At 40.1% G+C, this 14,166-nt stretch overlaps 1 protein-coding gene across 4 annotated transcripts in view; it reads right to left on the reverse strand.

Moving 5' to 3' along the window:
- The window catches only part of LOC147012180 (uncharacterized), a 142,945-nt gene that overhangs the window by 48,475 nt on the left and 80,304 nt on the right, over positions 1–14,166 (reverse strand). For 3 of the 4 annotated variants that reach the window (XM_085855957.1, XM_085855958.1, XM_085855956.1), the window contains one exon: positions 7,085–7,181. In XM_085855957.1, coding sequence (XP_085712083.1) covers positions 7,085–7,181 — 97 coding nt within the window. Of the gene's footprint in view, positions 1–7,084; positions 7,182–10,622; positions 10,670–14,166 lie in introns of those variants that run through there. The other variant, XM_085855959.1, reaches the window with a different exon arrangement.

Below are 14,166 nucleotides of genomic sequence, written 5' to 3' on the forward strand. Positions count from 1 at the left end.
ATCTCGCTGTTGAAGCAGTCTTATACAATGCAATAAGACATTGAGTCACAGTTTAGGAGATGGAGGCTTCATTGATTACCTCAGATGTCCAGAACCATATGGCAGCTTTTTCTTCACCCCCCCCCCCTCCGATACTGTACTATCTCAAATGCCATGCCCACTAATGCTATTATATTGTTACGGACTCTAGGTTTGAGACTTGCCATGAGGGGAAGCACTCGGGTCCTTCTCAAATTCCCCGTCTTGAGGCTGCCGGACACAAATAACTCCACGCACTGGCGGGTTGCTAAGCAACCACAAACGCCGATTGGCACTGCCAATCCGAGCAGGGTTACACTACCTCGCGTGATACCTTACCTGTGGACAGCCGAACCAAATGGGGTCTCACGCCCTCAGCAAATACCCAGATTACTGCTGAACGATACAGTGAGTGTGCGCTGGCTAAAAAGAGCAAATTAATGGGGTAGAACTTCCTGGCGAAACAAATGTGCGGATGGTGCTGCACCAATGAAAGCAAAGATGAAATGGGCTCGGTACATATACAAGCAATTTATTTATAAGCAAGGGTGTGGAAAAGTATGTGGCACAATAAAAAAAGCTTTATTCAGTAATATGTACTGCAGGGAAAGCAAGGATTTATGATGTGCAACAAAAGAAATGCAATTATTTACAAAAAGAAGACAGAGTAAAGCTAAACTGAAATAACACTTCTACAATCTTATCTTATGCAAAAATTACAGGTGCCATCAGAGACACACCCGAGGGAATTAGATAGTTTAGAAAGAGGGGAGGTAGTTGAGTTTTTGAACTCGTTCAACACCTGGTGCAGCCGATGGACCCACGCTTTCCAGGCGTTTAGGATGGATGGGGGGGAGAAAACTGCGGTGTCTATGGTGCGTGAGTGGGAAGTGCAAATGTGATGCACACGAGGTGCAGAAGAGGAGGTGTAAAGGAGTGCAAATCAGTAATGCTCTTTTAGTTTCTGCATCTACAGTAGACAAGACAATATATAGCAGAGATATATGCGTGAGGATAGCTTAACGGGCGTGTGAGAATCTAAGTGCAATTCATGTATTGCTGTGGAATACAGCGGGAGCAGAGTACCGGTGACCTGGCAACGATTTGGTACTGCTCGCTTGGCTCGGTTTTCGGTGACTTGTGCTGCCCTCTCGGCTCATAATGGTGAGGCTCCGCTCTACTCTGGTTCGGTGAATCTGGGGCTCGGACTTCCTTCCACATACCATCGCGTGCAGATACCCATACCATCGGACGCTCGGAGGGAGTGAAGTGGAGAAGAGAGCATGAGGTGAATTTAAGGACCATCAGGCCAGACCATTGAGCGGCAGCAACTAAGGAGTGTCGGGGATCCAGACCACCAACCCTAATTACTTCTTTCTCACCTCTATCTCTTCTTACCCCCTCCTCAAACCTTTCACTTCATTGGGTGTCTGGATCCATTAGTTAAAGTGCTAAGTGATTGGCTAAGAAGTCCAAGGGTGGGTACGTCGCATAGAGGTAATGGAATGTTATGTGTTGCACATACTTGCCTGCCGGCCACTGTAAATACAAGCTTGAAACTATCTTGACTCATCCTGTCCTGCTTTGATCACGACATAGCATGCCTGAGGGCCATTGACCCAGGGTTGATTGGTCTCTGGTAGACGATCGGGTGTGGCATGTAATGCTGGTTCGCTCGGCCAATTAACATCGGTTGTGCAGCCGACGGCACAGTTCTCCATCTGTTTTTATCATCCAACAGGTACAGTAAACCGACACTGGGCACGGAGATCTGGCCAGAGGTGAGTGTTTTAGACAGCATATTTTTATATACACCTCAGAGTTATTTGAGGTCTGTAACAATATTGTGAGTTAAAAATAATAATAACTACAACTGCCACTTTATAACTGCTGGCAGTGATGACCGGGTAAGCAGACGTCCGGCTTCGACGCAACCCTTCTTTGATACAACACGGGACAAAAGAATTACGGACCGAGGTTCATTCTATTCATCACGTATGTAGTTAGCCCTTTTTCCTGGGGCCATCATCGGTATCAATTTAATTGCTATTCCTGTACCCTCAAACGCATGCAGGTGCAGCCAAGTGAGCCTTCTGGAAAAAAAATATCTAAAAGCTCTCAGATTCAAATAATTAAATAATTCTGGCTGCCAAACCATGTGGCCGATCGGGTTGAAATTTTAAACCTATGTTTCCCATGTTGGCAAGATGATAATTGGGAAGGTTCGCATATATTGATGCAGCGATTCCAGAGTAAATATTACTTAATATTTTTCCTTCAATCCAACATGGGTGCCAAACCGCGGGGCCGATCGAGTTGAAATTTAAACCCTTCATTCCACATGCCTCTTCCATCATTACTGTGAAGTTTCACATTTATTGATGCAGCGGTTCCAGAGTAAACATTAATTCATATTTTTCCTTCAATCCAATATGGCTGCCAAACGGTGTCATACATCAAAAGGAAGGGAGAACTTTTTGTTCGTCATGGAGAGGCGGTCATGCATGTAGAGTTTCGCCTCTATCTGTTCAGCCATTTCAGAGAACAAGACTTTTAAAGTTATTAATTTTCAATCCAATATGGCTGCGTACCATGTGACCTATTAAATCATAAATTTAAATTCTCCCTCTAATGGGGTAGTGGATCATGCTTGTGAAGTTTCGTGTTGATCGGACAAGGTGCGTTTTTCTATCCAAGATGGAGGCCAAACCATGTGACATCATAATTTTTACCATATATGCAGACATGGTGGGATATGATAGTTGCCAAGTTTCCCTTCGATAGGATAAGTGTTTCCAGAGAAAACATTATTTAATATTTTTTCTTGAATCCAACATGGCTGCCAAACCATGTGACCTATCAATTATTCATTAACAAACTTATATTCTCTACCCTTGAGCAATACTTTTGTGAAGTTTCCCCTTGATCTGTCAAGCCTTTCTGTAGAAGATGTTTGAAGGTTTTCGGGTAAATTCAATATGGCCACCAAACCATGTGACCTATCAATTAGAAATTAACAAACTTGTGAAAGGATGTCTTGGGGAAAGTGTGTTTGAAGTTTTGCCTCAATCTGTCCAGCCGTTCTAGAGAAGATTTTTAAAATTTATTAATTTTCAATCCAAGATGGCTGACGAACCACGTGACCTATGACATCATAAATCTACCTTCTGCCTCCATTGGAGTAGGGGAACAGGTGTGTGAAGTTTCGTGTTAATCGGATAAGGTGCATTTTTCTATCAAAGATGGCCACCGAACCATGTGGCTTGTGACGTCATAATTTTCACGTATATGCAGGCATGGTGGTAGATGATAGTTGCAAATTTTCGCTTCGATAGGTTAAGTAATTCCAGAGAAAACATCATTTAATATTTTTCTTACATCCAACATGGCTACCAAACCATGTGACCTATCAATAATTACTCATTTACAAACTTTTATCCACTACGTGTGCAGAATACACTTGTGAAGTTTGCCCTTGATCTGACCAGCCGTTCTGGAGAAAAAGATGTTTGAGGGTTTTTGGGTAAGTTCAATATGGCCACCAAACCATGTGACCTATCAATAAGAAATTAACAAACTTGTAAAAGGATGTCGTGGGAAATGTGCGTGTAAAGTTTTGCCTCAAGCTCTTCAGCCGTTCTGGAGAAGATGTTTTTAATGATTTTTTTCAAAACAAAATGGCTGCCGAACCAAGTCACCTATGACGTCATAATTTTTTTTCTACGGTGAATTGTTGTGTTGATGAAGCTCAAGAAATTTCAGATTTTTCCCATGCAGCATTCTACTTGACGAATTTTCACTGGGATACCGCTTCACCGATGAAGTCACGAACAAAAAAAAAAAAATCACCCGTTCCCCATGGGAAGTTCATTAAAATGTATGAAGCGAAAAAATTTCCCATTGCACCATTTCAGAGATACGGAGGAACAAAGTTTTTCGTTTTTTTTTCAAGATGGCGCCCGTACCATGTGACCTATGACGTCATAATTATAAATTTGGTATGCTATCAAAACAGATACATACTATGGTGAAAATTTCTTGTCGATCAGACTTACCATTCCTGAGAAAATGATTTTTAAAGCGAAAAACTCCGAAAATTGCTGGTTGAAAAAGAAAAAAAAAAGAAATAATAAATAAGAAAAACTAAACAGAAGAAAAACAATAGGTTACCAAGTCCATTAGACTGGGTACCAGAATAAAAAAAATAATCTGGGCATAATGCTGAATTGTAATTAAAGTGAAACTGAAATTAAATTTACCCGAAGCAATCAACATCTTTTTTGAAAGGCAAGATAGAGTACAAATGCATGTGTTGTTAAAATGCAAAATGTGCGTTAGGGGACCATGCCGACCACAAGTGACATAAAATGAATCAAATTGCTTTTCTACGTTTTTAAAAACTGACATGTTGCAAGGAAATCGTTTTGCTGACTTATAGCAAGTCAGACCATCGCCCAGAATCATCAAATTCACAGAATTTTGGATGTCAGCTCAGGTTGGGTTTTTGCAGTATGTACCAATCACATCGTTAAAGTGGATTAAAAAGTCAATGCATTAAAAGCACCAACAATAATTTGTCAACAAAAAGAATCCCCAACCACAACTTATCCAAACCACGATCAACAAAAGTCCAAGCTGGGCTCCCACGATATCCAAAACGAATGTGCTAAACTTCAACAAACCCAAAACAAAGCATTCAGAGAATGATCACAGACTGCACCCAACTCACCAACATAGGCCACCCTTCATGACCACATGCCACCAACATAGACCACCTTCATGCAGTAACAAAAATACTTCCCCATCACCACTTTGACATCACAGGCAAGGCATGCACTTCATAGATGCCACCCAGACACCAGAACATCCAGGTTACAACTTGTTCAATTGCCCCGCACCCCCCACCTCCCAGACGCAGTGCCTCACCAGCAATGTAACAATATCTGCTCAAACATGCCACTCACCCCATAAATACAACATCTTGGAAAAACGTTCGCAATCACATCACTACCACAGCTTTGTAACAGCAGAACTGTAAAATACTCAACGAACCACATTCCACGATCCATTCTTCCGATATTAAAAAAATAAAAATAAAAAGACAAGCCAGGAGGCGACGATGGTTCGCGGGCATTATTATTAATAAATTAAAAAAAAAAAAAAAAACACAATTTATACCGAAGTGGAAGTAAAATGGAAAGTTAGATGCAGCTTGTGGAAGCCACAAAAGTTAAAGTTAGTTAAACACATAAACGCTGAAATTGATTCCAGTGTTTAGTAAAGCCTGAAATCCTGAAATTGGGCCTGAAAAGCCTGAAATTAGGAATTTCCAAAGTAGAAGTTAATTGAAAGTTAGATCCAGCTTGTGGAAGCTTTAAATTGCCACAAAATTGGTAGTTATAGAAACACGTAAACACAAAAGTTGGATTCCAGTCTTGAATAAAACAAGGACAAATGTGTCCAAGAGCAGCGTCCTAAAGGTTTTGTCGGCTAAAAAAAAACAAACAAACAAAAAAAACAACAACAACTTCCCATATTTCATCACGTGCCTTGATTAAGCCAATAGCGAGACCTGTCATAATGTATTTACGATATATAGTGCATTTACAAAATTACAATACGATAAATGGAATAATCTTTAAATAGTAACGTGAACTTTTCGAAACTTTAAAGCAAATGTCCGAATATATTTAAAAGTTCATGATAGACGCTCTCAAAAGGCACCGTCAATGCGAGGATGTGTACATGTGCTTAGTATTTAAGGAGATCCGGATCTTGTATATACAAGAGCCGAGTCCTAGAGGAGGAGGAGGAGGATGAGGATGAGGATGAGGATGAGGATGAGGATGAGGATGAGGATGAGGATGAGGATGAGGATGAGGATGAGGATGAGGATGAGGATGAGGATGAGGATGAGGATGAGGATGAGGATGAGGATGAGGATGAGGATGAGGATGAGGAGGAGGAGGAAGAGGAGGAGGAGGAGGAAGAGGAAGAGGAAGAGGAAGAGGAAGAGGAGGAGGAGGAGGAGGAGGAGGAGGAGGAGGAGGAGGAGGAGGAGGAGGAGGAGGAGGAGGAGGAGAAGAAGAAGGCCGAGCTCTCTATGAGCAGCGTTCGCTACGCGAGACGCTGCTAAAAATGAAATTTCCATCAAAGTGGAAGCTTTTGAGGAAGCCTTACCATAAAAACCTATCTCATCCATCAAAATTGATCAAATCGGATTTTTTTTTATATGTTGTACTTATGGACATTACGCACAGCTTCTAGGAAATGAAATTGCGAGAAAAAAAATCGAGAAAAAATCGAGAAAAAAAATAAGTGGGCGTGGCTCCGCTCACAAGAGGCGTGGGACGCCACTCGTACAAAAAGACAACTGGACCATGATATCTAGCTTGTGTCCAAGTTTCATCAAGATCGCATCAAATGTCATGGAGCTATGCTCTGGAGAGAGTCACAGACAGACAGACAGATACACAGACACAACGAAAATAGTGGTCACTGCTGGCACCCACGAACCAAAAACCCTTCCACACTCTCCAAGGGTAAAACTAGCCAGACACAATTCCAGTTACAACACAAACTCGATCCAACTCAGGATACGCTCTGCACACACAGTCGCCTTGGACCAGACACTGGACTCCATCTATTGACAACCTGCCCTCAACTCACACAATAGACAACTCTTCAACATTGATTCTATTCATGGTATCTGGGGAATCAAGACGGAGTGGTCAGCTTCCTTGGGGTGACTTAATAATGACAACAGCAAGTACAAGTGTATAAATAGCAAAATATAGAATTTACACACAGTGATTCAGGAGTACGTGCACACCAAAAAGAATAAGAAAAAAAATATATACATACACACACACACACACACACACACACACACACACACACACACACACACACACACACACACACACACACACACACACACACACACACACACACACACACACACACACACACACACACACACACACACACACACACACACACACACACACACACACACACAACCAGAAATTCATTCTACAGAAATAAACTTCTTGCAATGCCGTACCTGCAACTCACGGATGCGCACTCTAGATCCACATTTACGGAAGATACCCTCTGAGCCAACATGCTGCTCCAAGTACTGGCAAGCCTCGAAAACAACCCTGCAACAAAAACGTGCACTTGTGCATCATGCGCTCCTGCAAACACAGGGTTCTAAAAATAATCAATCAATCCAGTTAATTGATTTATATACTCATAAAGGTGGTCTCAAATGAAACAGCAATTTTTATTACTTTTAAAACACATACCTAAACAAAGCACAGAAATCAAGGTGGGATTTGTAACCAATTTTCTTACGTCCTCACAATCTGGCTGGCTCACACATTAACCTCTTGCAATGGGCAAATTAACGAACCTTTTCAGCAGACCAAGCATGATATTTATACACAGCTACAATTCCTTACCTGATCTTAAATTAATTTCAGACTTGCCCCTCATATTGAACATTCCCTTGTGCAGTGCCTTCAGAAAAGTATTCACACCCCTCAACTTGTCACATTTTGTTGTGTTACAGCCTATTCAAAAAGGGTTAAATCTAAATTTTTTATCACCAATCTTCACAAAATACCCCATTAATAACAAAGAGAAAACATTTGTTTTTTTTACATATTAATTAAAAATGAAAAGCTGAAATATCTTGTGCCAATAAGTATTGAACCCCTTTGCGACGACTCAAATTTCAGCTCAGGTGTATCCAATTTCCGTTGATCATCCTTGAGATGTCTCCACAGCTTGATTGTACCTGTGGCCAATTCCATTGATTGGACATGATTTAGAAAGAGGCACCTTTCTATACAAGGTCCCACAGTTGAAAGTGCATGTCAGAGCAGAAACTCTACCATGATGTCCAAGGAACTGTCCAAAGAACATAGAATTGTGAAGAGGCATGCAGAAGATCTGGAGAAGGTTTAAAACAATTTCTAGTGTTGAAAGTTCTCCAGGGCACAGTGAGCTCCGTCATTAGGAAATGGAAAGAATGTGGAACGATGCAGACTCTTCATCGAGCTGGCCAAACAAAACTGAGCAACTGGGAAAGAATGACCTTGGTCAGGGAGGTGACCAAGAACCCAATGACCACTCTGACAGGGCTACAGAGTTCCTTAGTCGAGATGGGAGAACCTGCCGGAAGGACAAGTCTCTGCAGCATTTCACAAATCTAGGCTTTATGGGAGAGTGGCCAAACAGAAGCCACTCCTGAGAAAAAGGCACATGATAGCACACCTGGAGTTTGCAAAAAGGCACGTGAAAGAGTGAGAGCATGAGGCAAAAGATTATGTGGTCTGATGAGATGAAAATTGAACTCTTTGGCCTGAATGCAAAGCGCTATGTCCGGTGGAAACTGAGCACAGCTCATCAACCATCTAACACCATCCCTACCGTGAAGCATAGTGGTGGCAGCATCATGCTATGGGGATGCTTTTCAGTGGCAGGGACTCTATTCTTACAAGACTGGGAGACTTGTGAGGATAGAGGAAACAATGAACGGAGCCAAATTCAGGCAAATCCTTGAGAACCTGCTTCAGAGTGCAAAAGACCTTAGACTGTGGCAAAGATTTACGTTCTAACTGGACAATAAACCCAAGCATGCAGCCAAAGCAACACTGGAATGGCTTCAGAGCAAGAATGTGAAAGTCCTTGAGTGGCCGAGCCAAAGCCCAGACTTAAATCCGATTGAGAATCTGTGGCAAGACGAAGATTGCTCACCGACGCTCCCCATCGAACTTGACAGAGCTTGAGAAAATCTGCAAGGAAGAATGGGAGAAAATCCCCAAATCTAGAGATGTGCAAAGCTGATAGACATACCCAAGAAGACTCGAAGCTGGTATCAGTGCCAAAGGCACTCCTACAAATGATTGACTCAGGGAGTTGAATACTTATTGACACAAGACATTTCAGCTTTTCATTTTTAATTAATTTATAGATATTTCTAAAAACATGTTTTCACTTTGTCATGATGGGGTATTTTGTGAAGATCGGTGACAAAAAAAAAATTCAAATTTAATCCATTTTAAATTCAGGCTGTAACACAACAAAATGTGAAAAAAGTCAAGGGGTGCGAACCCTTTCTGAAGGCACCATGTATATATATATATATATATATATATATATATATATATATATATATATATATATATATATATATATATATATATATATATATATATATATATATATATATATATATATATATATATATATATACATATATATATATATATATATACATATATATATACATATATATATATATATATATACATATATACACATATATACACATATATACATATACATATACATATATATATATATATATATATATATATATATATATATATATATATATATATATATATATATATATATATATATATATATATATATATATATTGTCACGGGTCTGACGGCTAAGTTATTCCCCCTGACCCAATTGTGGTGAACGGGCGGTTAACACCGACCAGGCAAGATCACCGAGTGGTTTTCCTTTGAGGCGAACACGTGATCCTCAGATTATGGCGCACGCGCACGGGAGGTGCAGGTGCGGAACGTGCACGACGTAAGGACAGCACAAGGGGTTTATACTCAAACCTACGACAGATACACGGACACCAGCAACTTCAAATAAACACGGGGATTTAATGAAAGAAGAAGAAATATTTACAAGGGGAATAATTCAAAATGTAATTTTGATTCAAAAAAGACATTCAAAAATTCAAAAATTGGAAAGCCTGGTATTGGCACAGTGGTTAGGGCAGCGGCTTGGGACCCAAAAAGTCCTGAGTTCAAGCCCCGTTGGGCCACTGAATATATATATATATATATATATATATATATATATATATATATATATATATATATATATATATATATATATTGCATATGTGTGTGTATATGTATACATATATGTGTATGTCTATATACACATATATATGTATGTATGTGTATATATGTATATACCAAGTCGTATAACACCAGGGGGTTGACTCAGCCTGTCATCCTTCCGAGGTCGGTGAAATGAGTACCAGTGTACTGGGCCGGTGTATACCCCGGTTAAAATAGGTGTACCAGATCCCTGTGTCATAAGAGGCGACCAGGGTTGCGTCAGGAACGGCATCCAGTGTAAAACATGTGCCAAATCACTATGCGGATCATATGGATGAACCGCTGTGGCGACCCCTAACGGGAGCAGCTGAAAGAAGAAGAAGAAGAAGAAGAATTTAAAATGTAATAATAAAACATGGTCAATTAGAATCGAAAGTCGAGGCACCTCTACACACGGACAAGGGGAAAACAAAAGAAAAGCAAATCCTCCCTTAATTCTGGCACTTAGCTTTGTCCAGAGATGACCTCTATTGAACTTTGCACTCGAGCCGCTTCGTCCTGTGTGGGTATAATCTGGGAGCTAACAGAGATTTTTTATGACAACAAAAGGTTTGAGAGCTAAACTCATCAGATGGTGGGATGGGGACCTCCGAATGACCATTCTTAAGTTTTCCAATTGGTTCATTAAGTCGCGGGCGCTGCTTGAAGTTTTGGAATACCTTGTAGGATCTCCAGTGACCAAGGTACTCATTTCACAGCTGAAGTAGTGAAAGAAATGTCGCGTATTGCAAATCAAGCAACATTTTGACTGCCCATATCGTCCGCAATCTGCGGGGGCAGTAGAGAGGCAAAATGGATTTCTAAAAAATAAACTGGCCAAGATTTGTGAACAAACTGGATTAAAATGGCCAGAAGCTCTGCCAATTGCTCTCATGACTGAGATCTACCGCAAATCGAAACACTGGCTTATCGCCGCATGAGATTCTGATGGGAAGACCAATGAGATTACCGAACTCACCTCCTTTGACTATAAAAGACATTAACGTGAAGCAAATGGACGACACGTTGCTTACGTTCTGTGTCTCTCTGAATCACGCTATAAAAACTTTTTATGCACAGGTGAAACAAGCTCTGCTAGAACCAGCCACGTCTGATCATCACAACTTCAAACCCGGAGACTTTGTTTATGTGAACGAGAGGATAGATTGGAAATAAATTGTACAAAAAGAAGGAACTACTTGTGGACATTTGATTTTACTGGATTCTGTGGTTTATTTAACACGATACATAACAAAACCGAGTCGGCCTCGAGACGTTGAACCGAGACGTTGAAACCGAGACCTCGAAACCGAGACGTTGAACCCTCGAGGAGGACAAGATCCCTCAACAACCTAAAGAATCCTACAACAATCGCCTCACGAGGTTTGCGAGGAGCTACGAGGAAAGAATCCTACAACGATTTAAAGTCAGTTTAAATTACATTTTTAACCTCCGCCATCTTCGAAGATGGATGGAGGTTACCGTTTTCACCCCTTTGTTTGTTTGTTTGTGAACAGTATTACGGAAAAACTCCTCGACGAATTTCGACGAAACTTGGTGGGGGGGGGTTTAGGTATGGTCCAAGCATCATGCCATTAAATTTTGGACTTCCCCCCCCAAAAAAAATTTAGAGAAAATTTTTTTTTTTTGCATTTCTACATTTAAGTGATTTCCAACCCCCCCCCAAAACAAAATTGTTAGAGAAAAAAAAATTTTTGCAACTTTTTTTTCAACAAAATTTCGATTTCTTTTTTTTGCATTTCTACATGTTTTAAGTGATTTCCAACCTCCCCACCCCCCCCAAAATGTTGGAGAAAAAAACTATAACTGTCAGCACTGTTGACATCATATTCAATGAATAAGATATAAGGTTCACTTGAGTGACCCAGCAGTATTGGCGGCGGAGGTTTTGCACTCTCCCAAGTGCTCCCTCTCAAGTTGAGTACATCTCATCGATCAAACTGGTGCCAAAAGTTGCATTAACCTCCGCCATCGAAGATGGACGGAGGTTACTGTTTTCACCCCTGTCTGTTTGTTTGTTTGTGAACAGTATTACGGAAAAACTCCTGGACGGATTTCGACGAAACTTGGTGGGGGGATGAGGTATGGTCCAAGGATCATGCCATTACATTTTGGACTTGGTCCAAAGTACAATATGGCCGCTATCGTGGCCATTTTGAAAAAATATTTGAATTTTTGTTTTTGCATTTGTACATGTTTTAAGTGATTTCCAACCAAAAAAAGAAGAATTTGTTAGAGAAAAAAAAAAATTTGCAACAATTTTTCAAAAAATTTTTATTTTATTTGAAAAATATTTGATTTTTTTTTTTACATTTCTACATGTTTTAAGTGATTTCTAACCCCAAAAAAAATTTAGAGAAAAAAACCCTGAAACTTTGCACCTTTAAAAAAAAAAAAAAAAAATTTCGATTTTATTTTTTGGGCATTTCTACATGCACGTCGATCTAGTTTAGTTTATTCAATCGTGGTTCAGTGGAGTCTGATCCGTTTTGACCTACAATGAATAGGATATCAGGTTCACTTAAGTGACCCAGCAGAATTGGCGGCAGAGGTTTTGCACTCTACCGAATGCTCCCCCTCTCGTTTTGGCACTGTGATTACAGATGTGCCATTATTAAGTGTCCAATTTGGTGCAAAACCCATTTAAGAATGGCCTTAATAGGGTGCTATTTTTAGCACATTTAAAACACATCTCAAGTACATCAATGAAACTTTGTGGAAATATTATTTTGACCTTCCTAATGAAGGATCAGTAATTCTTAAATGACCCTTTTGGTGCAAAACCCATTTAAGAAGCCACAATGTATGGAGCCAAGGAAAGTGCAAACACCAGCCTGAATGAGTGTAGGTAGGAGAAGTTCATGAAGACATACGGACCAAAGGGAAATGGAAAAAACCTACGAGCCAATTTGAGGGGCATGGATGCAAGTGGACTACCAGTTTGCGAAGATGAGCTGAATATTCACATTTGTTGCCAACATGTGGGCAAGAGCAGATAAAAATGATAAAGAGCAGCATCCCACTGAAGAAAATGGCTGGCAGTTAGTTGATGACCATTACAAACCGGTTTGGTTCGAAGGGGAGCAACTTCCCAAAAGCCTTATCCCAGAGACAGATAAATTAGAAGCAATGGACAAGGAAAAAGAGGATGACATGTAAATTGCATCTTCAGATGAAGATGACAGTTCTGACAAGGATGACGAGAATCTTGTAACAGACAGGCAGGCTGAAACCATAATTATACCACTACTAATAAATACTCATGAACTCATGATTATAGACATATTCACAGTATAGGAATATAACTTTTGCCTAACAGTATATGTGACATCAGCAGTTTTAGCGATAGATTGATATCATTTTAAAATTTAGCATGATATGGATATAGACATCAAAAGGAAGTAATAGTTGATTCATGACAAAAGTTTGGTTTCCAAAGAGCATAACCACTTGAACATAGGCATGTTAGTGTCCTGTTGCAACATATAATTAAATACAAATGTTTTACCACAATAGCTACTTAGTGGATGCCCTCTTGCCAAAAGTGTGAAACATTAGACTAGAAAAACTGTTTAATTTTTCATGATTCATGATGCTTGTTCCATATGCGCTGAATGTGTTGGAAAAATGCCAGGTCCAATTACTTTTACTGATCACTGATGCTCCTTTTATGTATCGATGCCAGATCTACATGTCACACTTGATTTTATCATTGAAATACACATAGTTGATAGAAAAGTTAAATTGATAGTTTCTTTGTTCTTCTATTCTCTCAGTCAAATTTTAAGGCATTTTATAGGTTTTAAATCTTTCATGTCTTAAAAGTTATACATGTTCTTATCATGTTACAAGACAACATAAATAGGATTTTTACCATAATTTTCTTTAAATTCAGAATGTAATGCAAAATTTGATATCTGATAGAATCTTACACATTCCGCCAAAGGGCGGAGGAGCTCCTTGTGAGCCAACGGCCATCCATATCTAGTGCCCAACTGTGTCTGCGGACGTCTTCCTGCAGTTGGGTCACTTCTTTTTAGGAGGTTGGTGGCAGGATTTGCACTCCGGCCACCGTAAAACCCTTCATTCCGCAAAACGCAAAAACGCAAAAAAATCTGAAAACCCACTCCGTGGGAGTACCTCCTGTGCAGCTTCCCTTCGCAGGGCAGCTCACCGGATGACGGGATTGGGGCAAAGCCTTCG

Source organism: Eptatretus burgeri, chromosome 15, assembly GCF_056783735.1.
Source record: "Eptatretus burgeri isolate ZD-2024b chromosome 15, Ebu_testis_v1, whole genome shotgun sequence".
In the NCBI taxonomy this organism is placed as follows: Eukaryota; Metazoa; Chordata; class Myxini; order Myxiniformes; family Myxinidae; genus Eptatretus; species Eptatretus burgeri.